Source organism: Dermacentor andersoni, chromosome 10 (genome assembly GCF_023375885.2).
Source record: "Dermacentor andersoni chromosome 10, qqDerAnde1_hic_scaffold, whole genome shotgun sequence".
Lineage (NCBI taxonomy): Eukaryota > Metazoa > Arthropoda > Arachnida > Ixodida > Ixodidae > Dermacentor > Dermacentor andersoni.
Genome location: NC_092823.1, coordinates 74,542,093 through 74,568,803, shown reverse-complemented (window position 1 = coordinate 74,568,803; position 26,711 = coordinate 74,542,093). Strand labels below are relative to the sequence as shown.

The window sequence follows — 26,711 nt, the reverse complement described above, 5'->3', positions numbered from 1 at the left end:
TTATGCGAGAACCAGGTTACAAACACTCAGTCTCATACTGGCAGTGGTTTAAACTGTGTGATTTATTAAGTGGCTACTGAAATCGTTATTCGAAATTCGAAGCGATGTCTAACAAGGATCTGCATTTATTTTCTTTTCGCAGATTGTCGTACCTGAGGAACCGACTGATAACGATTCCGGACACAAACCGACCGACGGGGCGAAAGCACAAGAAGATAACAGTGCGTCGGGGAAGGCGAACATCACTTCGGACGAGCTGTTGCCCTGCGTGTGGTGTCAGGAGCTCCGTTCTTTATTTTCACCTATGGAGCCCGCGCAGGTGATCAATGATGGTAGCGTTCATTCTCGCAGCTTGGTGGAGACCGGGCTTGAAACGGCACCTCGGTCCGTGCTCCAGTCGGTGAAGGAGAGAAGCGACTTCGCAGTAGACGAAACGGTAAGCATAACAGCATGCGCACTTTTCGGGATTGCAACTTTCCAAGATAATGCAGGCGATTCTATGTAGCGAAAGCATGCTTCTCGATACGTACCTGCATGGATTCCGTGATGGTCAATGTCCGCAGGCGATGTAGCCTGGAAAAAAACGTAACGATTATTTGAACTGTATTGTTTAGGTAATTTTTCGTTTATTAAGGCCGCAATACTTGCTGGGCAATCGACTTCCGCTTATTTCAATTTCCTGTTTTCGGGTATTGGATGTTCATGTTTTGTGATTGTTGCTGGAAGCAAAGATCGCTTCTATGAATTGTAGCAAGTATTGTAGACATTCTAACAGGGTGAGAATTCATGTATGAGAAGCAAGCGAGAAGTGCGTTTTAGTGTTAAACAAAAATAATATCTTAACGTAAAGGTGATAAATGTGGCAGAAAGTGCATCTAAAGCACCGGACGTACCACGTCAAACAACAAGACAGGGAACGCTACAATTTCTTTGAAGAGGTGGTGGTTACCAAATAAACGTACCCTTCGCAAAAGTGTTTGACGAGACTGTTTCCAACAGCAGACCAAATTGTTATATATAAACACGATATGTTAGAACTCATCTATCGCAAGCAATGGCAGCTTAAGAACGTTGTCTGCTGACGTAATGGTGACGTATACAGGGAGTGCCATGTAATTTGTTCAAATTATTTAAAAATGAAAGGCGCGTCGGAAGCGAATTGAACCGAACGCATCCTATTCGCACTGGCCCATAGTAATTCATACATTCTTTTGTCTTCGCCATAACTCATTAATTAATTAAAATTAATTGCCCGACTTTTTAATTATAGGCTGATGACCCCGAGTATGATACGCAGATTTGTATAGCACCTTCAGAAACCACCAATCGGGTTGATCCTGTACGATACGTCTCACGTAGTACATTTTTCCGGGTTGTAAAGAAGGTCCGCGAAATATGAAAAAAATGCACGTGACGGATCGTTTGCGCAGAGGTATTGTGCTGCTCTCGAGCGTGCGTTCAGCGAACAAGGTCGGCTGAATTGTGACTGGCGACGAGGAAGCGACAAGGCGTTTTTCATCTCATCGGCAGCGCTCGGCCAGCAGCAAGCATTTTCGCCGTCATCCGACGGGAACCGACCTTGTTTACAGAACACACGCTTGAACACACGCACGATACCACTGCGCAAACACTCCGTCACGTGGCTTTTTTATTATTTCGCGGGCATTCATTGCAACCCGGAAGAAAGGACTACGCGAGAAGTATCTTAACGAAAACAACTCGATCGTTGGTTCCTGAAGGTGCTCTAGAAATCTTCGTATCATGCTCGGGGTCCTCAGCCATTATAGAAAATGTTGGGTAATTAAACTTAACTAACTAGTGAGTTATGGGGAGAACAAAAACTTCTCTGAGTTACTATAGGCTATAGCGAATAGTATGCGTTCGGTTCAATTCACTTCCGACGCGCCTTGCATGTTTAAATTCTTCGCTCAAGTTGTGTGCGACACCCTGTATACATATAAAATGAATACCAGCAGCATAATTATGTGGCTTGTGTAATGACGAATTTGAATTGCAGATTCGGAGTGCCTCAAGAGCAAGGATTTCTGTTATTTTCGTGGAGCTAGTCTTACCCAATTAGTGTAGCAGTTGGGGGGCGCATGTCGGACATTGCAATGAACTATGGAGAGCGGGTATGAATCCGAGGTAACGCTATGCGACGGTAAAGACAGGTCTGCGAAAATTTGAAGAATGTATGGGGTGTCTACGTGATGCTTCAGCGGTGGTTCACCGGTATCGTTAAATTATAGAACGGCATTGAATAAATAGCAGCATACAGCACGGGGCTATTACACGTTCTGTTGTAGGCATGGAATACGATAAGTTCGCAGCATTGACGTATCTTTAATGTGAATAGGTTTTCTTGTTTATACAGCTAGTGAGAGTAACTGAGAACGAAGGTAACTGAGAGGGAAACTGCTAAACGTAGGCTCTGCTGTGCTTAGCGGGATAGAAAATGATCTCTGTCAGCGCCAAGACTATGTTATTTTAAATGGCGAGAGCTCTGGGTACGTTGATGTGATGTCGGAAGTCCCACAGGGGACAGCCGATGGGTACTGGGGCCACTTTTATTTATAGTTTATATTAATGATATTTCAGTGGATATTTCATCACACCCTAGACTGTTTGCAGATGATGGCATCATGTTCAGGATTGGTGCGCCATGTGGAAAATGAATCTAAATGGTACAAAGTGTGTGCACGGTTCTTTTATAAGGAAAACGGAAGCGAAAAGAGACTCAGCGGCTCTTAAACCATGAACCCGTAAAAAAAGCAGTTCAATCTAAATATCTAGGTGTAGTCTTTTCATCCGATAGCTCATGGAATGCGCATGTAAGCGACGTGGTTGGGAGAGCTGGAAGGGCACTAAATCTTGTATAACGCAACTTTAAAACTTCAGAACTGAACATAAAAAAGATAACCTATTTAGCATCTGTTCGACCAATACTAAACTATGTATGTGACGTATAGGATCTTTTACAAATTACACTGATTGAGGAACTGCAGGAAATTCAAAATCGGGCAGCTAGGTTCATCTTAAGGCGCTAAAAGAGGGGCGAGAACTGCACTCAGATGAAAAATGAACTTGAGTGGAAACTACCTTCCTCGCGCCGACAAAAACTGCGGTTGAAATTCTTTTTTTCAAAATTTATTAATGAAACAGGAATTAACAACGAAAAATACCTTAAAAAACGTAATTACCGTTCATATAAAACTGGCCATGTTTTCAAAATGAGGGAATTGCTTACCGGGATGGTCCTATTTGCAAATTCCTTTTGGGTAGAACAGTTAAAGAGTGGAAGAAGTTGTCTAAACTGCAAGTGTGCTGTAACAATGGAGATTTGTTGATGTCAATGCTCTAATCACCCTGCTGGAGCGTCTTCGGCAAGTGCGGGGTAAGCTCTGAATAAAGAAATAATAAAGAAAGAATAAGAGGATCTCCCGCTGCAGCACTGGAATTTGGACTGGGAAAAGCCACTCTCGACGGACCGACCGGCACACAAGAGCTCTCAAAGCACGTCGCTGGCCGCGTTCGTCGCCAAACTTTCAGACGCAGATGTAAACATGTGAGACCTTTCTCGCGGCCAAAGGTTTAGATGCTATAGCGGGTGATCGCGCTGTGTGGCATTCCTTCGTCGTCTCAGCCACCGTATCTCCGCTGAAGGCTGGTCGCATTAGTTGGTCGCATTGCTGGTCGCATTAGTTGCGAAAGTCCACTGCGCGGCTCTCGTCTATGTGCCGGTCAAGTCTTACCCGCTAACTGCGGCTTCGCTTAGATGTTGCACTGCCGTCGTTGTCGCATTGTCGTTGGTCCATGGTCTTGATGCCGCGTTGGCCATGTTGTCATCTTCGTTGTGAGGCCATCATCGTCAACTTTTTATTGTCCTAATCTCAACGCCAATGTCACGCCGTAATTGACGCACTGTCAAGCCGTCTACGAAAAACACAGAGAGTAACTTGTGCCGCATCATCACCGCTTTGAAAGTCAGCAGCAAGTTTAGAAGTATTGTTGATGGGTGCATAAATATCTACGTTTAGCAGAAGCTATTCGCTTGCTTTCCCGTTTATAATTGGCGGTTTCTCAATACCTTGTCTCGACACGATCACTTTTGTGAATGCAGTATTTTGTGTTTAAGTAGCGAATGTTCAGGTTTGATCATTAAAGAGCCTTTGACGCTCAGCAGCATGTGGTCTTTGGCTATAGATTTTGAATAACGAAATCAGGGGACGATGTATTCAGCCTTACAGAGCATTACCTTTTGTCTACTCACACAAATAAAGTAAGAGTGAACATTTTTTTAATCAGCTTCAATTATATCACAGTTCACAAAAGCGAGTTGTAAATGTCGGAAGTACTGCGCAAAATCAGGCCAATATAGTGCAGGTAGAAGCTTGCGCAGCGGAGAAGCTGTGTTTCTTCCATGCCAGGAAATGCGGTACTTCCATTTGCGGTTGCACAACCCTACTTCATTCGGTAGGAACGCAAGGATTATTCACGCGAAGATGAAATTCGTGAAGTCCGACGAAAGACGGCATACTCTAGGAGTGCGTACGCCCCGCTCTGCTTCTCCCTTTGGAAACGAGCATCGATTACTGGCACATTGATTTGTTCTTCCAAATACAGCGTGTCTCACCTAACATTAGCCATAGTTAAAGATACGCCGATGAACTCTAAGACCACTTGACCAAACGCATGCTGCTGACTGTGGTATGAACTACGTCCCAATATTTTTGTATTGTTTAATTGCATACTAATCCAGACAATTAACCAACTTTTGGAGCAACGAATTGAGGCAACGAATTCCAAATACAAAGTTGCAGAGTGGTTTGCAATACATGCTAATAAACAGTTTCCGCCTTTCTATCTATAAAGTATTCGTTTTTTGCGCTCATTGCAGATGCCCGCGAAATAAAAATAAGAAATACGTGACACACACACATGCGCGCTCTAATTTCAATGCTCCCAAATGTTCAGCATACAAACGAACACAACATGTCAGCAGGGTCCGTTGCCAATTAAAAGGCGACTTATAGTGCACAAATTAATCCTAAATAATTTTGAACGAAGATGTCATGAGCCTTATATTCAATGGCATAGTAGTAGTAGTAGTATAAGACCTTTTCGGACCGAAATTACAGGCTGAAGATCTCGACTACCTGAGCGGCCAGTAGACCTCTTCATCTTGCCTTTCAGTACCAAGCCAGTCGAGCGAGGTGGTGATGGAAAGAGAGGGGGGGGATATGAATGTGATTGCTGAGCAACTGGAGAGTAGAAGAAGCAATGGCATATGGACGCATAGGTAGAAAGGCAGTTCGGACAGGAGGGGTCGGAGCGATAGCGATAGAGAAAGACGCGGGAAGGGGTAATCAATGCGCTTATTTGGATGAACGTATTGGACGAACGTTCGGCACAGTGAGTGATGAGATGATGGGGTCGGTAGAGGCACTTATGAAAACGGAGCTGGAGGTAAACATCCATGATGCTGCGGCGCAAGGGGTATCTCCCACAGTCCTTCGAGTGCCTGGACCAAGGGATCAATGGTGCCAGGTTAAAAGCGTCACGGGCCAGCTGATGGGCCAGCTCATTGCAGTCAATCCCCGAATGTCCAGGGACCCAGTGGAGGAAAACGGTGGAAGGCTGCAGTGCGGAGACATCTCGTCGAATGGGGTAGGGTGCGCTTCTGTATGTGGCGCATGCCAGCTTGAGAATTGGAGTATATCGTATACTCTGGTAATGAGGGAAGGGAGGGAAATTATGGTAGTGCATAAGCAGAAGCAAGGACCTTAAGATAGAGTGCATACGGAGGCTGTAGGTACGGCCCACTGGAGTGACTTCTCAGGTTCTGGGAGGTCGGGATGGTAAATAGCGTAGCCGCAGGAAACTCGAGGCGCTACGAAAGAGGCATCCGTGTAGTAAAGAGGGGGGAATGGTGCTGCGCGGCCGCGTGACGACGGCTGGCGTGCAGGACAGCGGACATATCGAACGCGAATGTAGGGATCCGGGGTGGATATAGGACGGGTAAAGGTGGAAACGGCAATGGGAGATCTGAGCCAGTAATCACTGACCCTGACGTGTAAGGGAAATCCGGGAGGCTGGAAGTCACAATGGAGAGAGAGAAGTGAACGGAGATGACCAATGAGACCTGTGGCAAAGAACTTAGCAGTAGAGGTGGTGACAGGAGGGTTGAGAGCCGCTTTGTAGAGGTTCTCAAGGGCGGTTTCTAGGTTGTTGAGTGTGGGTGAAGGAAACGTAAGGTAAAAAGTACAGGAACGTGTTCATTATACCTCTTCCTATTCGGGCGAATTTCTTCATTAGAATTTTGTCTGAGCCGGTAATTTTGCTCACATGGTTATTTACCGGCTCCACGTTGGAGGTACTCTAGTAGTTACTACGACTACTGCGATAAAACCTGACAGGGTCGACACGCAGTGCAGACTGCGTGAGTGCTCTCACTGACAACCGGTCACGACCACGCTCCAAGGTAGGAGTAGTGCAGCTGCTGCGTTGACGCTACGTTGTAGCGAGGCCAGGGTGCGCAAACTCCCTATACCTCCCATGGGACACTGGATCCCATGCCGAAACGCGGCCGCGGCGCCACTTCCACCACTGGCGGTTGCCTGATATCCAACTGGAAATGATTCACAAACAAAACAATGCCTCCATGACGTCACTGATGAGGTCATAAGGCAGAGGGAGAGGGCGCGCCGCCGGGAAGCGAAGGCTTGCCGGAAGCCCTCTATTCCCACTTTGCATGCAAGCGGGCTGTGTTCGTGCTTTCTTGGAGGTCCGCTGGCCACACGGGGACATTCGCCAAATCACGATGCTGAATCAGCTGAAGTGTGCGGCGTTTAGGAAGCATTTTTTTTACCGCGTTCACCTTGGAAGCTTGTATTCATTTTGGAAAGTGCTGGGACAGCGCTCGTATGCACGAGTGGCAAGGAATTATAATGAAGAATGTCTATGCAGCAAGCCGTCGTCTACTACAAATATTCGCAGGAAATATATCAAATTGCGTCATTTCGTGAAAATAGTCACATTGAAATACTTAACTTTTGGTTAAGATTAGGGCTACAGGTCAACTAGTCCGCAGATATAGTCGGGGGCAGTGTAAAGAAAACTTTCTGGAACCATCAGTCGTTATTTTGTTCGTGTGTTGTTAAGTGGATCAACTAAATCTGGGCGATTTCTCAGTAATCCATAACTCAGGACAAGTAAAAGTTGAACGTTTTTGTTTTTATTCGCACATTCGTACTGTAAAAAGACTGAACACCACGCAGTGTTAGTCAATCTGCAGAAGCAATTTTCATTGACAACTTAAATTTGTACGTTATGAGCGAACATAGATTCCAGAAGATCCAAACCAATGCCAAAATTAATCAACACGGGCTGCTCACACACAACGCTACTATCACGTACGTTATGACGGTGACAGATCTTGTGGCCTACAAAAAGAAGGTAGAGTGCGATGAGTGCATTTCATCGACAGTATGTAAGAACCCACATAACTTTAATGTGGCTACATGCAACCGTATGAACAGAAATTAACCTATAATTGCTCTCATTATTTGAACTACATGCAAAACGAGGAAGCATATTTCTAGGGCGCTTACAAGCGCAGATAATCTGCCTGTCCTCACACTTTGCGTGATTTTCATACATACAGAGAAGCACGGCGAGTGTTAGGACGCTATTTGGACACAACAGCAACACAAGTAACCAACCGTTCAAGAAAATAGCTTATTGACACTCTTCATCGCAAGGGGGATTTACAGTTCGTGATTAATTAGCATTAAATATTCTATGCTTATATTGCGGGTATTATTAAAAACATTTGGTCGGCAAAGCAATTAACGTTGCGCCTCGTTTATAATACGCAGGAGTTCAAAATTGCACTCACCGAAGCTGAGCCTATAGCAAGGTAACTTATGGTACTGTCTACACTCTAAAATTAAGATTAGATAGTGAGCTTCAACCTTCATCAGTATGATATCTTAATAATGATGCATCCAAACGCAACAGGGAAGATATGTGCGCCCATTCCTTTGCCAACATTGCTCCTAAAATTTGAAAACATTACGGCTGTGTAATTTTTTTCTTTACTTTAGCATTACCTGTATGCGTCCACAAAGTAACGAGTGCACAAAATGTATAGCCCAACAACCTCGTACTTACGCCCTTCAGTACAAGTATTTCTCTGACAGCAGATGGGCTGCCGTCATGACGAATGCGTCGAGTGACACTGCTCGTATGTCAGCCCAATCAGGATTGCACAGAACTGGGTTACCCATAAAAAATGAGCACCTGCTCAGAAAAATAAAGCGAAATGATTTTGCTTGCCTGCTGTGATTCGTAAACCTGAAAAGCTTCGCAGAACTGGAATTTCCGGGGTTAGAACACCATAGAGCCGCGCAACGCATCTGATACCCCGTTTTAGCCATCTTCGTCTAATGCTTGGTTGACCTCGTTTCCTGCGTCCTCCGTTCAATGCACGCCTGATCATGCTTCTCGATCTTATCTTTCCCATCTTCATACTTGGGCAAGAACCGAAGCAGATGACCAAGCGCGATCCGGCTTTTGATATCGCTAAGTGAGGGGCAAGGGTGAGCTGAGGTAAGATCGATGGACGCACGAAGACAGCCATTTTCCGCGCTTCGCCGGATTTAAAATCACAAAAGGAGAAATAACGAAATATAAGTTAGGTTGTCCGGCAGCCGCTTCGAGCATGGATGTTCCTTCAAACCGAAAGTAGCACTCACCATCCTGCAGTTGGCGAGACCGCTAGGCAACAAAAACATACCCAAGGGCACAGGAACCGAATAAAACACCCTAGACTGTCTGAAGTAAGTCAGTTACGAGGTTTGCGGACATCTCGGACTGATTTTTATAATGAAGTTTTTCCGCCGTTTCTTCTATTTTTTCTCTGCTGCTGCAGCTCCCGCTGCTCCTGTCAGGCAGGCCACGCCGGGGAGGGGGGGGGGGGGGTTGAAAGCCTGGATGTACATGGCAGGTGCATGGTAGAGACAAAATACTACGTTGTCACAATGCCCACTAGACGCCATAATGGAACCCGCCGTGGTCGCTCAGAACCCGCCGTGGGGCTGCTGAGCACGAGGTCGCGGGATCGAATCCCGGCCACGGCGGCCACATTTTGATGGGGACGAAATGCGAAAACACCCGTGTACTTAGATTTAGGTGCACGTTAAAGAACCCCAGGTGGTCGAAATTTCCGGAGTCCTCCACTACGGCGTGCCTCATAATCAGAAAGTGGTTTTGGCACGTAAAACCCCATAATTTAACTGTTATGATGGTACGTGAGCCCCTCGCAATGGCGTCGCAGAAGCTGCAGCCCTTACCTTTGTGTTAATGCGCAAGAGCCCAGAGGGGAAGCAGATGGAATGGTAGAGAGGAGGCAGTGAGAGGGCGCAGAGAATGGCGTAGAACCGACGCAGTCACAGAACGAGTGAATAACAATCTTATCACTCTTGGCTCATGGCAGCAAGCCATTTTGGGAGCGCGGGAGAGAGACCAGGTGACGCACGAAGGCAAGGAAACGTAACTGCTAGACAGGACAACACGTGCGGATACAATGGATAAAGTGTCGTTAACTTTACGCAACGGTACGTTTTCCTTACGTCTGAAAAATAAACACGATGGGAACTTGTTAAGCGGACAACTGACTTAAGTCGTGCAAACGCTAAGCCGCACTAAAGCACCGCAGCACCTAGACGACTTTACAAAAGCGGCCACCCTCAAATCAACAATTCCGCACTAAGTATCGTTAATGTACGCAAACAACACATAAAACGTCGTTCCCAACGACTCCCAGAGAGGATAGCATCGGCGTAATCTTTACTAATGGAAGTACTTTTGTCTTTTCCTTCGTCTTTATCTACGCTTCTGCTGCTGCTGCTGCAGATTGGCCGAACAGCTCGCACGTAAGACCGCACTCCATTGTTCACTACTTCTACATATGATCATTCCTTCATTGTCATGTCATCGTCACCATGAGACTATGTTCACACACTCGTGTTCACTTCGTTGTCATTTCGTCGGCATCATGCTGCCCCGTTGGGCCATCGTTATCGTTACGTCATCATCGTCCCAACTTCATGACATTTTTCCTATGCCAGCGTTGAGACACGTTCGTCTTCATTCACTCCTCATTCGTGACGCATTGGTCGTCATGCAATCTTTGTCCCGACGCATTAGTTGTACAATTCAAATCCTTTCTGGCTGCAGGCTGCAGTTTTCCACGAGTGACTGCTGCCAGAGAAAGTGGAAGCGAAGCACCGGATATAGTGCGAATCGAGACAGCCTATGCCGACAGACGATGCCGCCAGGAGATACATGCAAGTACAGACATCAGCTACAACACGTCGTCATAATCATGGTGTCATCATTTCGTCGCCGCAATGGCATTATCATCAGGTCAGGCCATCCTTACTTATTGAATCGCCTTGTCGCTGCCATCATCACATCGTCGTCATCACGCTGCCATGCTCAAGCCACCGACACCCACACATGATTGTGATTTCCTCGACACAGAGTTGTTTCGATGACATATTGGTGTTTCCCTCACCGTAATTCTGTTTTAATGATTCGACTGTCGTCATACCATTCTCAGTATGCAATTGTCACAACCCCGTCGTCATCAATGGCAGTCGTCATTTCAACTTCATCACATGGTCGTCACGTCGTCGTCATTCTACAGTGGTCATGCCAGCGCCATCATATTGTTGTCTCTATGTCTTTTTCACCGTCAATGAATTGCCATTCTGTTGGCGTCCTTAGAGCTTTGTCATCCTTCATGCTTTCGTCACAGCGTCGTCGTCTTGATGACACCGTCATCATCATCAGTCTGTTGTACGTATGTCGACTGCAGGACAAAGACCTGTCCATGCAATCTCCAATTGTCATTGTCCTGTGCCAACTGATTCCAATTTTCCTCATTTCCAAATTAGCCGATTTCATCATGCCCCCTCGTTTACTGCCGTCCTCGATAGCACTTCACTTCTCTTCGTGCTCATTCTGTAACTCTAATGGTCCACCGGTTATACACCCTACGTATTGCATGCCTTGCCCAGCATCATTTTTTTCCTAATGTCAATTAGAATACCAGCTATTCCCGCTTGCTCTCTGATCCACCCCGCGCTCTTCCTATCTTCTAGCTTTACGCATAGCATTTTTGTGCCATCACTTTTTATGCGGTCCTCAACTTGTTCTCGAGCTTCTTCGTCATTATACAAGTTTCTGCCCCATATGTTAGCACCGGTAGAATGCATTGATTGTACACCTTTCTTGTTAATGATCTGGCAATGCCTGCCGTATGCCGTGTGTGGCCGTCATACCACCGACACTGTTCCTGCATTGGCCTCGCGCCGTCGTTTTGTGTCGTCATCGTGCCACCGCGGTAGTTTCATCGTCATCATTTTGTCGTAGTGCCTCCAGTGTTGTCTTGTTATGGTGGTCATGCCGCCATGATCATTCTATCGTTGTTAATGCGTCGTGCTCATGCAATCGTCCTGGTGCTGTCATGGTCATTCTATTGCCCTATTTCATTCGTGTCCAGTCATGTCATGTGCCTGATCAACGCCACAAGTTTATGGTGAGCGAGACGGTTCCTTGCGTAAATCCGTCCAACCTGGTTGTGTAGTCATTACTTGAAAATAGTCGTTGAGCAGGAACAGTATTCTCCACAAACAGTACTGAATGTTTTGCTTAAACCGATTTTGAGAACGCTTGCGGCGACAATTTCATCGACAATTATCTCGAGGTCGACAATTTGACAAAAAGCACAGCATTGCTAGCCTATGGTAATAGCAATGTCTTCTTCTGCTTGTTTGACAATGAGTTTATGCGCTTGTTACCAAGACGTTAGTCCAAAAAGTACGCATATGCAACGCACACATTGAAATATAAATGAAACGACTAATGGGTCATATGCCACAAACTGTGCCATGTACAATCCCTTTTCAAATTTATTTCATATGCAATGTTTATTCTCCTAGAAACTTCATGGTATTCTACGCCACACGTCATTACCTTAATATCATGCAATGTTTATGCACTACAGCCTGCACAAGCTCTCCCGAAATGAAAACAAATAAACACAGTACGCACAGTGTCAGATGTCAATGGCAACTTCGAAGCAATGTTAAGAGGCGAAGTCAATGAATAATGCATGTTGAGGGAAGAATGGTGATGAAATATTCATGCACAGGGGAGTACAACACGTGATGAAATATATTTAGGAATTTTATGCCACGTGTTACTTAATGCCACATCTCCACTGTGCAGTGAGAGGACCCTAGACGCTGACGCTGTCTGTGTTGTGTGCTTTAAATGAGCATGATAGCACACTGAGAGCATGGACCGGAGCATGCTAAGGGCAGTGTCGTTATTAGGTGGCAAGAGAAATAGCGCAGCATCCGGTGCTTTCTCTCTAACACGCCGCAACCCTCTCAACGAAACAAGAACAAAAATATATACAACACGTCGCCCCCTTCCCCCAATAATATCACACTGACTAATATATCGTTTGAGTTGGGGAATGCGTGACATGGGTGATTAGTCTGTGTAAAGAAAAAATAAATCATGTGGATTTGCTGTTTGTTGCGACAATTCTTGTCAATCTTCCGAGTGTCACTCACATGCGGCAGTTACAACGACGTAATCACATACTGCGGTAACTTTATCCTTCAATAAAGAACACTGCCATTGATCTGTTGGCACAAAGCGTGTGTGTTTGTCCACATAAACAAAGTGTGTCACGGTGGACTTAACTGTGACACTTCATCCAGGGTGCAACTGCGCACGCTCCGCCCATACTATATGGGCAAGCACAGTCACACACTTCTACGTTGTGCGTGTCCACCGTCAGCGGTTATTAGCGCGAAATACTTCCTTCTCCGAATTGACCTGCACTTGGCGTCCAATTTTGCTTCAGCAAAGTGAATCACGTGAGCAGCGTTCTCTTTAAGAACTGTTCTATTGGCTACTTTACCATAAGTGTGTGCATTGTTGTCGTATACCCGAAGAGAAAGTTGAGTTGAGTTGAGTTGTTGTAGGCTACTGGTGGGATTAGCCTTGCAGTTGCTGCCGGCTATTGCTCCACCGTAGCGACACTTAAAGTAAGTAAATCACATAATCAGACACAGACCTCACAAAATACAAATGGTCACTCCTCAGTTCCCCATGTGGAGGCCAAATCTGTGTCCTGTAGGTAATTTAAAAGAAGGCGAGAGACCTCCTTCCTACACAACCGGTTCCCGCGCGGGAAAACAATGTCTTGAAAAGAGCTGTGAGGAACTCATGTCTTCTTGAGGGACCCGAATAACATCCTCCTTTCCGCGTTATACACAGTACAGCACTTTAGGTAATGTTCTATGTCACCGAACACACCACACGTTGAACATAATGGTGATAACGCCAGGCCAGTCTTATACATCCACGCAGGGGTTCGAGCAGAGCCCGTGCGAATGCGGAGCAGTAAGGTGGCTTGGTTTCTTTTGAGGCCCTTGATCACACATGGCTTGTGAGGTGAGCTCCACAAAGAACTGAGGTGGCACAACACTGCTTCTCTGAAGAGTCTGTTGTCGTCTTGAGGCACTCTTCTCAATGGATTCCCAGACAGCGCTCTATGGGCGAGGCTGTCCGCCATCTCGTTGCCTATGATACCTGTGTGCGAGGGCACCCATTGGAAACGTATGGAGAAGCCTTTGATATAGAGATTGTGCACCGAGCGTAGGGAGCTAAGACATAAGGCATCAGTAGGGAACCCGTGCTCTAACCTTTGAAGGGCAGATTTTGAATCTGTAAGAAAAACAACAGGTTGAGGCGTACAAAACCGTAGTTTATTTAGGGCTGCCTCAATGGCAACGCTTTCGGCCGTTGTGGAGGACACGACTGCAGTGAAGCGAACAGACCAATCATACTTCAAAGAGGGAATGTGAAAAGCAGCTGCACTAGATCCTTTGACCTTGTCCACAGAGCCATCAGTAAAGATTTGAAGATGACGTGCATATTCAGACTCAAGATGTTCCAGTACCAGCGAACGCGTTGCCGCCAGAGGAGAATTCCGCTTAGCGCGTACGTGAGGAATTGTCAACGAACAATCGAGGCTCGCGAATGACCAAGGTGGTTTCAACCTCTTAGGTCGACCTCTAGCGTCATGACCCAGGTAACCAAGAGTATTTAGTGCCAAGTACGCTCGGGACTCAGATCTCTTTCGAAGGCGCTGTAGAAGGGCTCGGCCGGCTGCCGTCTGTTTGAGGCGGCCAATTTGCATCAATAACCTTTGTGAAGCGACTAGGCTGAGAGGTCTCGATAGAGATTCACAAATTACTGATTTGTTAGGAGCAGTCTGCGGAACGCCAAGAGCCCTTCTCAGACCCTTTCTGTGCAGAACCTCAAGTCGTTCCAGCTGTGATATCGAGGGGGAAATTAAAGGGAGCTGATACATTATCCGACTCGTCACTAGTGCATCGTGCAACCTGATCATTAAGGAAGGGTGATTTCCCCATTGCTCACTTGCAACTCTACGGATCACATTGAGACGCGAAGATATCGATGTCACAACCGAGTCCACAGCTCGTCGCCACTGTAGACGGTAGTCAATAATGACACCCAAAAAGCGCTTGTGTTTCAATTGTCGAAGGCAAGATTGATCAAGGTCTATCTTCAGCCGCGCATACCTTCTTCCTCTACCTGGAAACATGATGAAGCCAGATTTTTCCGCCGAGAGAGTCAACCCAGCACCTTGAAGGTAATTTTGAACTAAAAGTAATGCCTGTCGAGCTATGAGAGCTAAACGCTTGTGTTGATATCCGGTTAACCAAAGGCAAATGTCATCCGCGTATATCGACATATGGACATGCCTGCAATGTTTTTGCACTTCAGCGGGAAGACCAGCCATTACAACGTTAAAGAGCGTTGGGGAAAGAACACTTCCCTGAGGTACACCTCGTGATACCACCCTTTCGGTGCTTGTGGTACTTCCTAACCGCACTTGAATTTTACGATCACTGATAAATGAGTGAATGAATCGCAGAAGATAGTCCTGTACGCCCATGGCCTGCAAACTATTTAGTATTGAGCTCTGAAGGACGCTATCATAAGCCTTTGATACGTCTAGGAAAATAACTAGTGTTGAAAGACCGAAAGCTCTATGATGTTCAATATGGCTTATCAAGTCCAAGACGCTATCTTGCGAGCTTAAACCTGTTCGGAATCCAGTCATGCATGTTGGTAGAGCCCTTCTATCTTCGAGCCACCAAGATAAACGCTTACTTGCCAGCTTCTCCATGAGCTTAGCCACGCACGACGTCAGTGATACAGGACGGTACGAGGCCAAGTCTGTCATTTCTTTGCGGGCTTCAGCACTGGGACAACACAAGCCACCTTCCATGAAGGAGGAACGTCGCCAGTCTCCCACACTCGATTGAGATAGCTTAGGAGCATCTTCCGGTGTTCCAGAGGTAGGTTCTGCATCATCTGATTGGTGATGCCGTCAGGACCTGGTGCACATCGACGCCGCAGGCTGCTGAGTGCTGTCTGTAGCTCTCGAAGTGTAAACGGGGCGTCCATCACAGACGTAGATGTTGCAGGCGGAGTGCAGGGATGAATTCCTGAACTTGCACTTACAAATACATCTGCAAATTCCTCTGCCAAGCACACGAGAGGTTTCTGCTTGCGCAGTGCAAGCGCTTCGAAAGGTTTACTAGGACGAGAATCACCAGCAAGACTGCCAATGACTCGCCAAATTCTCGTCATCGGTGAGAAAACCGTCAAGCTAGCGCAGAAGGACGCCCACTGCGACCTACAGAGCTTGTTCGTATGGCGTCGAATGGCAGACTTAAGCCTATTGAAGGTCGTCTTCAAGGATCTGTCGTCCTTCTTCCGCATCAGTTGTCGCTCCACCCTTCTGCGCGCTGCGCAAAGGTTCCTGAGTTTTAAATCTGGAGTCGGAAAATGATTAGGCAACTTGACCGCTGTGGTAGCAGCAATCTTACCAGAAATCATTTTGTCAATCACATCACCAGAAACATATGCAAGTTTCTCCCTGTATTTGTCCCAATTAACAACATGGCTAATTTTAGAGTCGCGCATGTGGAAGTCGGCAGTAAACACAAAAATTGGATAGTGATCACTTCCCATGCGGTCAGCTGCAGTTGACCACTTCACGCGGACGTCAGATGAATGCAAGGTTAGGTCTATAGATGTGGTTGAGGCTGGAGGCCGGAAGAAAGTGGGACTTCCGTCATCGGCCACGCACAAGTCCAAACTATCTATACCTTCTACAAGTTTGGGTCCGCGGGAATCTGTGTTCCTGTCACCCCAGAGAGAGTGATGGGCGTTGACGTCCCCGCAGATAATTCGACGCGCTGGACAACGGTCACAAAGCTGCTGCAGAAGCAAGTCCATTGCTACCTTCTTCCGCGGAGACACGTATACGGATGCAACAGAAAGAGTTCGGAAGCCAAGACGTATCCTCACAGCCGCTACCTCAATACTATCGGTGCAAAGCTCGGAGACGTTTAAAGCCACATGAGGAATCTCTCTTCGTATGTAAAGGGCGGCACTCTCCGCGGGAAATGACTTTATGCTGCAATTCTTATGGGCGACATATCCAGTCAGAGATGTCCCGCTTGGTAGGCCAGCCTCCGAGAGGGCCAATACTGGAACACACGTATCTTTCAGAAATAATTTAAGTTCTGCTAATCGACTTATAATCCCAGCGCAGTTCCATTGCATAATAAACGGCACTTTTCGGTGATTTTTAGTTGCACGAGGTTGAAGAAGACTAGCCATATTATAAGGTAAAGGTCGCTGCGAAGGTGGTAATCATTGACTCAAAGGAAAGAACGAGCTGTAGAAAGTTCTTTAAGGCGCCAGTCTGCATTGCCTGAACATATGAACGCAGGACTTCAAACAAAACTCGCAGAAGGTCGGACAGGTCCTGATTTTTGAGCTCCTTATTTTGCTGTACGCACTGCCTCACAACTTCAACAACAGTTGCGGACTGGGACCCACTCTTGGCCATTGCAGCTGGTTTCTTCATCCCTTTTTAGGCGAGGGAATGTCCTCCATGTTGTCGGGTCTGGCTGTGATCTGGTCGCTGAGGAACTTGGACACTTTTTGCTGCAGCAGATCGAACAACCGACTCACCCACAGATGATTTTGCCGTCTTGCTAGGCTCAGGTCGCTCACTGACGTTGCTTGTTACCATGCTACGAACTTCCGACTCTAACGCAGGGAACTCAACTTCCGAATCTAACGCCGGGAACTCGTCACTTCCAGGTATCCGCTTCTCAGTAGGTTGTGGTTTGAGACCACTAATGAAGGACACTCGGCGGTGTAAGGCGCTTACACGGAAGGGGCAGCCACTGAAACTCGCTGGATGGTCACCACCACAATTAGCGCAAGCAAAATCTGCCTTGCAGGCTTTGTAATCGTGGGCGCCACCGCATCGTTTGCAACGTTGATCTTTGATGCAAACTTTGGCTACATGCCCAAAGCGTTGGCACCTAAAGCATCGGGGAGGAGATTCAACGAATTCTTTGACTGCATGCTTGGTAAAACTGAGGTCAATTTTTTCGGGGCGCTCGGTGTTGGGAGCAAACATTATCACAACAGAAGTAGTAGGTTTCGCTGCCCATTCTTTTTCTTGAGTCTCCACCCGGCGCATCAGACGTTTCACGTGCAGAACACCTTGTGGTTTCAAGTAGTCCAGAAGGTCGTTTTCCGAATACCACACTGGTACTCCCCTAATAACACATGTGTTAGTCATGTAGGAGTGGGGCAGCCGGGCTTTAACTCTTATATCACCAATTTGAGAGCACCGGAGAAGAATGTCAACTTGCTCTTCCGTTGCGATATGTAAATAAAGAGCACCTTGCGTTGTGTAGCGGCTGCGAATCGGGGCAGATCCCAGCAGTACTTTAATGGCTTCGAAGAGCCTGATAGGGTTCCGCTCTCTCAAATCAAGACCTTTCTCTGATGGCAAAACTACCACTGGGACTCCGACCGTTCTTTGCTTGCGATGACTCACCACCTTGAAGCCGTCGTTATCCACTTCCGCCATATAAGCCACTTCCTCGTCAGGGTCGACGATAGTTGTGCCGTCCCCACTGAGCGATGATGACGCACTGGCCTGCTTATCGTCCCTGATGTCTGGCAGCTCCACACCTTGCGACGCCATGGCCGCCTCCGCCACGCTGGCTTCCTTCGGATGGCGCTGTCCCTTTAAAGATGCCGGCGCCGGAGCAGCCGTACCCTTCCCATAGGGACAGTACCGCCTTAAAGATGCGGCCGTGAGGATGTCACCTCAGCTCTGTAATTTTTGCATAGGTTTTGCTATTCATTAAGTGAGTTATTTATATCCTTGGAAGACCCGAAGAGAAAGTTATGCGCTCTGTGCTGAAGGGACCTATAACTTTTGCTCCTCTCTTCTTTTAACAGTTCTTTCAACAACATTATTTCTTCCATCTCTAATGCACCTTCAGCTACACCGTATCGTGTTGTCGATACGGCGGGGTGAAAGTGCGCTTGACTCAATTAGCAGATAAAATTAAGTTCTTTTGCTCGGAACTGGGATCTGTAAGCTGTCGCTACTTGAACAGATGGTCCGTGACTTGCAAAGAGTGATCTGTATATTCTTTCAATTTTGGTGCTGTGATAATAGCCATTATATTAAGTTCCATCATATTTGAGTGGGAATTAACACCAACAAGAAATATCTTATTTTTGTTTCCGCGAAGTCTATGTTTACTCGCTCCCAGCTGTTCGTACGCCACCTCCGAAGTGTTTCTGGTTGTTAAGAAGATTTCGCAAACTTACAAAGTACTAACTTAGAGTGAACACACTGCTTGACAGTTCTAGAGAAATGTCCATCCCATGCGACTATACTATGGATCGTGCAAGAACCGCCTGTTTCGGGATGCCTTGGAGAGTCTCCGCTAACAATGACGCTACCTCTTTCTCAATTCTCAGTGGCATCATGACTGCGTTGGCCCAAACTTGAGAGCCCTTGTCTGCTGGCAGCATAATTAGGGCTGCGGAGAAATGATTATTATATTCGTACGCAACAGCCAACGATGCCAAGTCATTTAGTGACCGCAGTTAACGGAGCATCCTTTTTCGTTTCATGCACTATACGTTTAGAAGTTAGTTTCATTTTGTTCACAGTTGAGAAGTAAAAAAAAAAATCTGCACTACCCGTAATTCTGTCAGACAGCGGCAGTTGTGAAAAGCCGTCGGCATTGACAACTATTCCGCCTGCTTTGTGCGCAATACTATAGCGGAAGTTAGAAAAATTACAGCCATGAATCCGGGTTGGCAGCTACAGCATCTGTATGATGTGTAGCTTGAAATTTAACATAAGCGGCTGGTGATCTGTGATGTCATTCTTATGTAATGATCTATCATAAATATCTTTAGCTGACCACCAAATTCAGTTTTCTACCCCTTACTACCGAGCGTTTTGATTAAATAATCAAATTTACAATTTTTGCAGGTAATGTGTCCCCCGATTAAAATATTTTTGAACAGTACTTTGTTGGCCCAGCTTCCCATGAATTTCTCTTTGGGCGTTTCGGGTTTTAGCGTTGCGCGAAAAAAGTAACATTTCGCAATTTTATTTTTTATTATCGGTGCCTAAAGCACTACAAGTATCCAAATATGTGGGATATTTATTTTAGGTAATCACGTCACTTCACTTGTCACAAGCAAAACCTAAATGACTGAATCATACAACATATATATGAAAAAAAATTGTTATTCTGTATCCTCTAGCTCAGTTGCACCGGAATATTTTCTCGCCAGAATGCAAGAAAATTGGTCGCACCACAAATAAACATGGAGAACGAGGTTTCTATGCAAATAAACGTGTTAATTTTTTAAGCCTTATTGGCAATCATCAAAAAACAAAAAACGCTGGCTAATTTGGCGTGAAACGTCCCACTATAAGTGCACAAACTGTAGGCCCACAAATCATGTACTACTACTACTGTACTACCCTAGTCACACGGGCAAATCAAAGTGTACTTTCAGCAAGTACACTTAAGCGCGCTGAATGTCATGTTCGCGGCGCACTGCTACACGATAAAATGTTTTGTCAAAATGGTGGAAATGGTAATCTGAAATCAGAAGGTGAGGCATATATTTGAGAATTTAAATATGCCTACACAAAACAGCTTGTTATCATTACAAACATTAAGAATCAACTTAAGTTCCGCTAAAGTAAATCATTGGTACCTCAACAACAAGATTTATGATCGTGAGCCAAGACAAGACCTAACCAGTACTAGTACAAATGACGCGTTGCGCGGAACAACTGCAGGGCAATTATCCAGCGTGGCCGTAAACAGCGTTAGAGCGACAGTAGTTTCTGGCAGTCCTTTTTTTCATTGTTGCGCATTTTGTCACTTTTTAACGTTAGATTATAAAAAAATATTAGAAATGACTTCTGACTCTACTTTGAATAGGGCTTTACTTACTTTTTTTTTTACTTATTGTTAACGAGGCTGCACACTTCGCCGACGCGATGAGTGTTCTCCGAACACTCTCGCCAACGAGTGCGCTCTCTGTCGCTAAACATTCTCGTGCGGCACCCTGCGACTGACACCAGCGGCGAATTGCAAACTTAAGTGCTCAGAGTGCACTTAAGTTTGTCCGTGCGACAGGGGTATAATTTTACTGTTTCCTACCTCTCCGAGACGCTTTTGATGATGCTGCTTTAGTAATGTGAGAATGAAGTGAGGCGGTATACTCCCCAATTTCTCTCATAATTCAACTTCATATATAATTTTCTTCGAGAGGGTCGTTTTCATCTCCTGAGTAGTCCTACCACAAGCGTTATTGGGTGATAACCTTCCTGAATCGTGCTTTTTTTTCTGATTGCCTAAACAATGTCTCAAGGGGATTCGGCTACATACTGCTCTGTCACTTACGTGTAACTATGTGTGTGGCTTACTTGAAAGTTTTAGCATGTAATTCCTACAATAGGTCAGTTCCTCCTCATTTGCTCGAAATGTCGGTGCTTTGTCTGTGCATCTATACCTATTTCTGACTACACAATAACTGCACTTTGTCTGCTATTCTATTCATGTAGCATTCTCACAAGGGTCATCCAGTGGTGAATTAAAATATAATGTACCTTTTTCTCGTTTCAGTTCACACCGTGGAAGAAAGTGTGAGTGCACAAAAACTATCTATCATTTGCGAAATATTTTTTACAGATAACGCTTGCGATACCTAATTTTCGGGTGTTCCACTAAGGTTCATTACATCCTGAGTCACTGCTCTCAATTTCTTAAGACATCTTCTACCACTCAGCTTTTTTATTGGACAGTTTCTTGCAAAAACGTTGGTGCTCAAAATGTGCAACTGACCACCCCTTCACGACAGGCCGGTCGTCAATCCGACATTCTCCATGGAGAAACACGCTACGTGGAAACGCACAGAACTGCTTTATTTCAGCCAGTCACGATTCGAAAACAAGCTCAGGAGTGTTACGGGACACCGGGTACAACAATGGCCTACGTGTTTAATAACGCCAAAACATCGCCCGCGATGCGATGAACGATTTGCCACTGTATGCGTACAAAGGAAACACTTGAAAAGTCGGCTTCTGCCGAGGGAACGCATTTCTCGAACCGAGATTCCGCCAGGCCTCAAAAACTGCCGTATTATAATTCATAGAACTCCGCTTTCTGCTCTGCGAATTCGTATTTTGCACACTGCCTTGTCATCTTTCTTCACTGGCTGTTGCAACTCCCTTATAATATGAGCAAATTTTAGTATTACCAAGAACTCTATCTAGGATTCAATATTAGTTTAGTATTAAAGCGACACTTCTTTTCCGAACCCTCACACGCCATCCTGACCATGGTGTTGCATGGTTTCAGCCGCCGTCAAGAAAGTATATATATATATATATATATATATATATATATATATATATATATATGTGTGTATATATATATATTGAACAAGAAGGGGTTTAACCGAGGGGCCCGATTTTATTCGTCATATAATGAGAAGCCAACAAACACTGACACCAAGGACAACATAGGGGAAATTACTTGTGCTTAATAAATGAAATAAAGAAACGATAAATTAATGAAAATTAAAGTGGATGAAAAAACAACTTGCTGCAGGTGGGAACCGAAGCCTCAACCTTCGCATTTCGCGTGCGATGCTCTACCAATTGAGCTACCGCGGCGCTGTTTCCCCATCCACTTTCTTGGGTATTTATGTGTCCTAGTAGAACCCTGGGAGTGTTAGCCAGCGCGACCACTCAGAGACCTTGGCGGCGGACGTGGAACGTCCTTCTTGCCGCAGGCGTCACGAGAACGTGATCTTTTTTGGGTGAAGGCAACTGGTCAATAAACCCACATATGCTACCTGAAGGCATCAATATAGCCGGATTTGAGACCCTCGTTATGTAATGAACGAAAACGGGGTTAACCAAGGGGACCGATTTTATTAGTCATATCATGAGAAGCCAACAAACACTGACACCAAGGACAACATAGGGGAAATTACTTGTGCTTAATAAATGAAATAAACAAACGATAAAAAATGGAAATTAAAGTGGATGAAAAAAACAACTTGCCCCAGGTGGGAACCGAACCCACAAACAGCGCCGCGGTAGCTCAATTGGTAGAGCATCGCACGCGAAATGCGAAGGTTGTGGGTTCGGTTCCCACCGGCGGCAAGTAGTTTTTTCCTCCACTTTAATTTCCATTAATTTATCGTTTCTTTATTTCATGTATTAAGCACAAGTAATTTCCCCTATGTTGTCCTTGGTGTCAGTGTTTGTTGGCTTCTTATGACATGGCTAATAAAATCGGGCCCCTCGGTTAACCCCCTTCTCGTTCATTACATAACAAGGGTCTCGAATCCGCCTACATTGATGCCTTCAGATAGCATATGTGGGCTTTATTGACCAGTTGCCTTCACCCAAAAAAGACCACGTTCTCGTGACGCCTGCGGCGAGAAGGACGTTCCACGTCCGCCGCCAAGGTGTCTGAGTGGTGGCGCTGGCTAACACTCCCAGGGTTCTACTAGGACAGATAAATACCCAAGAAAGTGGATGGGAAAACAGCGCCGCGGTAGCTCAACTGGTAGAGCATCGCACGCGAAATGTGAAGGTTGTGGGTTCGGTTCCTAACTGCGGCAAGTTGTTTTTTCATCCACTTTAATTTCCATTAATTTATCGTTTCTTTATTTCATTTATTAAGCACAAGTAATTTCCCCTATGTTATCCTTGGTGTGAGTGTTTGTTGGCTTCTCATAATCTGACTCTCTCTATATATATATAATCATCCGCTCTGTCCTGGGTAACACAAAAGAACTTACTATAATAAATCTATACCTGACAGGCACCCTCAAAGTAGACCTATCAGTTAAGGAATGGGGAATAATAATTGCAAATTATGTTACTCATGCTATTTTATTTGGTTTGCACTTTGAGTATGTGCCAGACGGTCCTTGGCAATTCCTCCAGAATAGGAATGTCCCCGTATGCAGATAAATATGATAAATATGAAACTATAAACTATTTCAACCGCATTTTCTGACCCCCTATTGCGAACTTTGCTTCTATACGTCTCAGTTTTTTGTCTTCCCCTTCTTTTTATCTACCAATCTTCCAGTCGCCTTACTACTCTCTAGAAATCTCTACTAGTCGTCCCCTACATGTCCTGTAGGGGACGCGCTGTGGCGAGCGCCACCTGGTGTTGGGGCATGGAGCCCGCGGCGCGCGCGGTGTACGTACTCCTTTGGGATTAGTTTGCCCATTCGACAATAGCCACGACAGAGCACTCACATTCACGAAAGCCGTAAAAATTAATATTATTTAATGTTCCATAAAATAAAGGTAGCAAGGCGAAGAGAGAAAAAAAGCGTATGCTTGCCAGCATATCTTGTACGGCCATGAAAAATTTTCAAGTATCAACTACTATCTCTGGTACGCATTCTATTCGTTAATCAAGGAAGCAACAATTAATCTCTGAATATGTTACTGCGACACTTGTGAATACGCAGTTTTGCAATCGTCTCTTTGGTGGAAATGTTGTGTTTCGATATAAAAAATTTCTATCAATATCAGGAACATTGTGGTAGGCCTGATTTCAAGCGTATCCTCTGTGTATGTGTGGCTTAGAATTTCACATTTTCTTTGATGAACCCAGTAGAGTGCTTTTCAACTTTATCTCACTTGTCTCCACAGAAACCTTCTTACCATATGCTAAAGTGACTGACTTTCTCAGTTGTGGCCACGCCATTTTGGTCATTCTATTGTCCTAATGTTGCCGTTCACATTCGAGTGTCTTCAAGCCATGATAGCCGTGCTATCCTCCGCAGTGAACCTTCGTCATTGCCTTGTCGCCATGACATGTTCTTCATTCTGTTGTTGTGCGTGGTTGGTTGATGATCCAATGCCACATATTTATGTTGGGGACGGCAATTCCGCAGAAAATGAGTACAACTCTGCCGCGTGGTCTACACTTAACAATACTCCCTAAGTAGGAGCACCATTTTTGAGAAACATCTATCACAGTTGCGCCTATACCTATTTCCACTGTGCATATCTGCCAAACGTTTGTGAGCAAACCTGTCATTGCCATCCTTCTCTCGTAAACGTTCACACATCGCCTTCTTTCAGGTCACATCACTGGATATACGTCTGATATTGTACACCTGGCTGATTTATAGTTTAAATATCGGCCTAGCTTGTGAGAAGTGTAGCCGACAATCATAATGTCGCTGTTTCGCCGGAGAGGGGAAGCATCGACTGCGATAGCAAATTAGTATACAGCTATACGAAGTAAGGTTGCGAATCCAGCGAAAAGTTGCTTTGCCACACTGGAAAGTCGTTTAAGGACAACCAGGTGAGTAGGCAACGCTCACCAGATGCAGCCACCGGAGCATAGGACAAGGGAATGTCCCTATTGGCCGAGCGTGACACCGCTTGCAAGGGCCCTACGATTGGTTCAAAATTATGACACCTGTACGGGTTCGCCGATTGGATGAAAATTACGACACCTGCACGGGGTCGACGACTGGCTGAAAATGACGTGACACCGACGAACTGAAGAGGTTATAAGCCAGAGAACCATCGGAAAGATAGAGGTGTTGTTCTTGCCACGGGCCGCAGCATACGATTTGCTGCTCACAGATTTGCTGCCGACCGTCGATGAATCTTTACTGTTATTTTAGCAGTTTCTAATCCTGCACATGGTGTAAATGCTCCTACTTTTCTCCAAGTCCCCGTCAAATGGCAAGATCCAATACAATGTTGCAAGGATCGTTGTCAGTTTTGAGGTACTTTAATTTCCTCTTGACTCAAGCTTTTCTTCGCGTTGATTTCAATGTGGGGCGTTGGATCTGCGAAAACTTTCTATTGGGGAGAACATGAAACTCGTACTGACAGATTAGGATGCAGTAGTCATGTAATAGTACAAGTGTAATGTGCAGAACGTTGCATGATATTCTGAACTCTGAAATGTAATATTTTCCATGGCGATACAACTAACACGAGAAGAAACCTCAAAAGAGAAGGTCAACAGACTCAATGCTGTAAACAGATCTCTCTCTTCAGTTAGATCCTGACAAACTTGACGATGGTGTTCAAGCAACATTAGGATTAATTATATTTTTGTTCATTCAATATCAGGCAGCATCTTTTGATATGTTATACTAGAGCGGGTGGAATTTGGAGACTGGAGAAATCACAATACTGTGGTTGCTTTTGGGTGGCCAACAGAAGTGAGATCTGAAAGTACTGAAATTTCCGCAGAGACACTGAAGGCATGTGTGTGACTGCGAAAGTATTGGAGCGCGTTTGGTGAAATGTTTATTTCCGCGCGTCCCTTGTGCGCGCATGCCCTTGCCTGTGCTTTAACTGCGCCTCGGCATGGCCCCAAATCAGAACGCGCCCCGTCTCTCAACGCGCTCGCTTTCCGGCGAGTTCATAACTCGAAACACCGCTTAACTGTACATTAATGCTTTTTATTTTGTACGCTCATTTTCGACATGCATGACGTGACGCCACGTTCACCCTATCGGTAGCGCTGTTGCGTGCCCAACGACGCATGCAGTATGCCACGCGATTCGTCAGCCAGATGGCTGCGACGTGACATCTGTAATGACGCACGCACTAGGGACATCTAGGCACACCTTGTAGCCGCCTTGGCATCGGGGAAAGGTACTCATCTTGCAACCCGGAGAGTCGGGTTTAGTACTCACCCAGAGCGAAGTTTATTATTTTGTTTTTCAATGTCATAAATTTGTTTACATAAACCTCCGAGAAATTTGGCGTGATACCGTGCATTTCTGACGTGTTTCTTACTCGTTGTTCCGGCGGCCACATTTGCTGCAATCATTTGGTCACTTTTGGTGCCATCATTCTGTAATGGGGTACATAATGCTTCCAAAAATCGCAATGTTTACTACTCCTTTTATTGAGTCATAAAATGCCAGTGCTACAATGACGCCAAAAGCTGCAGTACCGGCAATGATTTTTAGTGCTAGTGAGTGAGTGAGTGAGTGAAGAAACTTTTATTGCAGGTGCTAGTCAAGTATTATATTAAGGACTATAAAAATTGGGCGCTGAAATGTACGCGATGAGGTGGATACATGGATAGGCGCACTGTGTGAGTGCATGACAACGTGTGCGCTTGTCGCGCATGTCCTCACAGAATATCGTG

General features: G+C 45.5%; 1 protein-coding gene across 2 annotated transcripts in view; it reads left to right on the top strand.

Annotated features, from left to right (window-relative positions):
* The first annotated feature begins 215 nt into the window (after positions 1-215).
* LOC129388325 (uncharacterized) overlaps positions 216-26,711 on the top strand; it is a 51,890-nt gene continuing 25,394 nt past the window's right edge. For both annotated transcript variants that reach the window (XR_008615300.2, XM_055078468.2), the window contains exons 1-2: positions 216-436; positions 21,171-21,190. Coding sequence is in view for 1 of the 2 variants with exons in the window: in XM_055078468.2 (XP_054934443.2) it covers positions 305-436; positions 21,171-21,190 (152 nt within the window). In the remaining variant the exon portion in view is untranslated. The remainder of the gene's footprint in view (positions 437-21,170; positions 21,191-26,711) is intronic.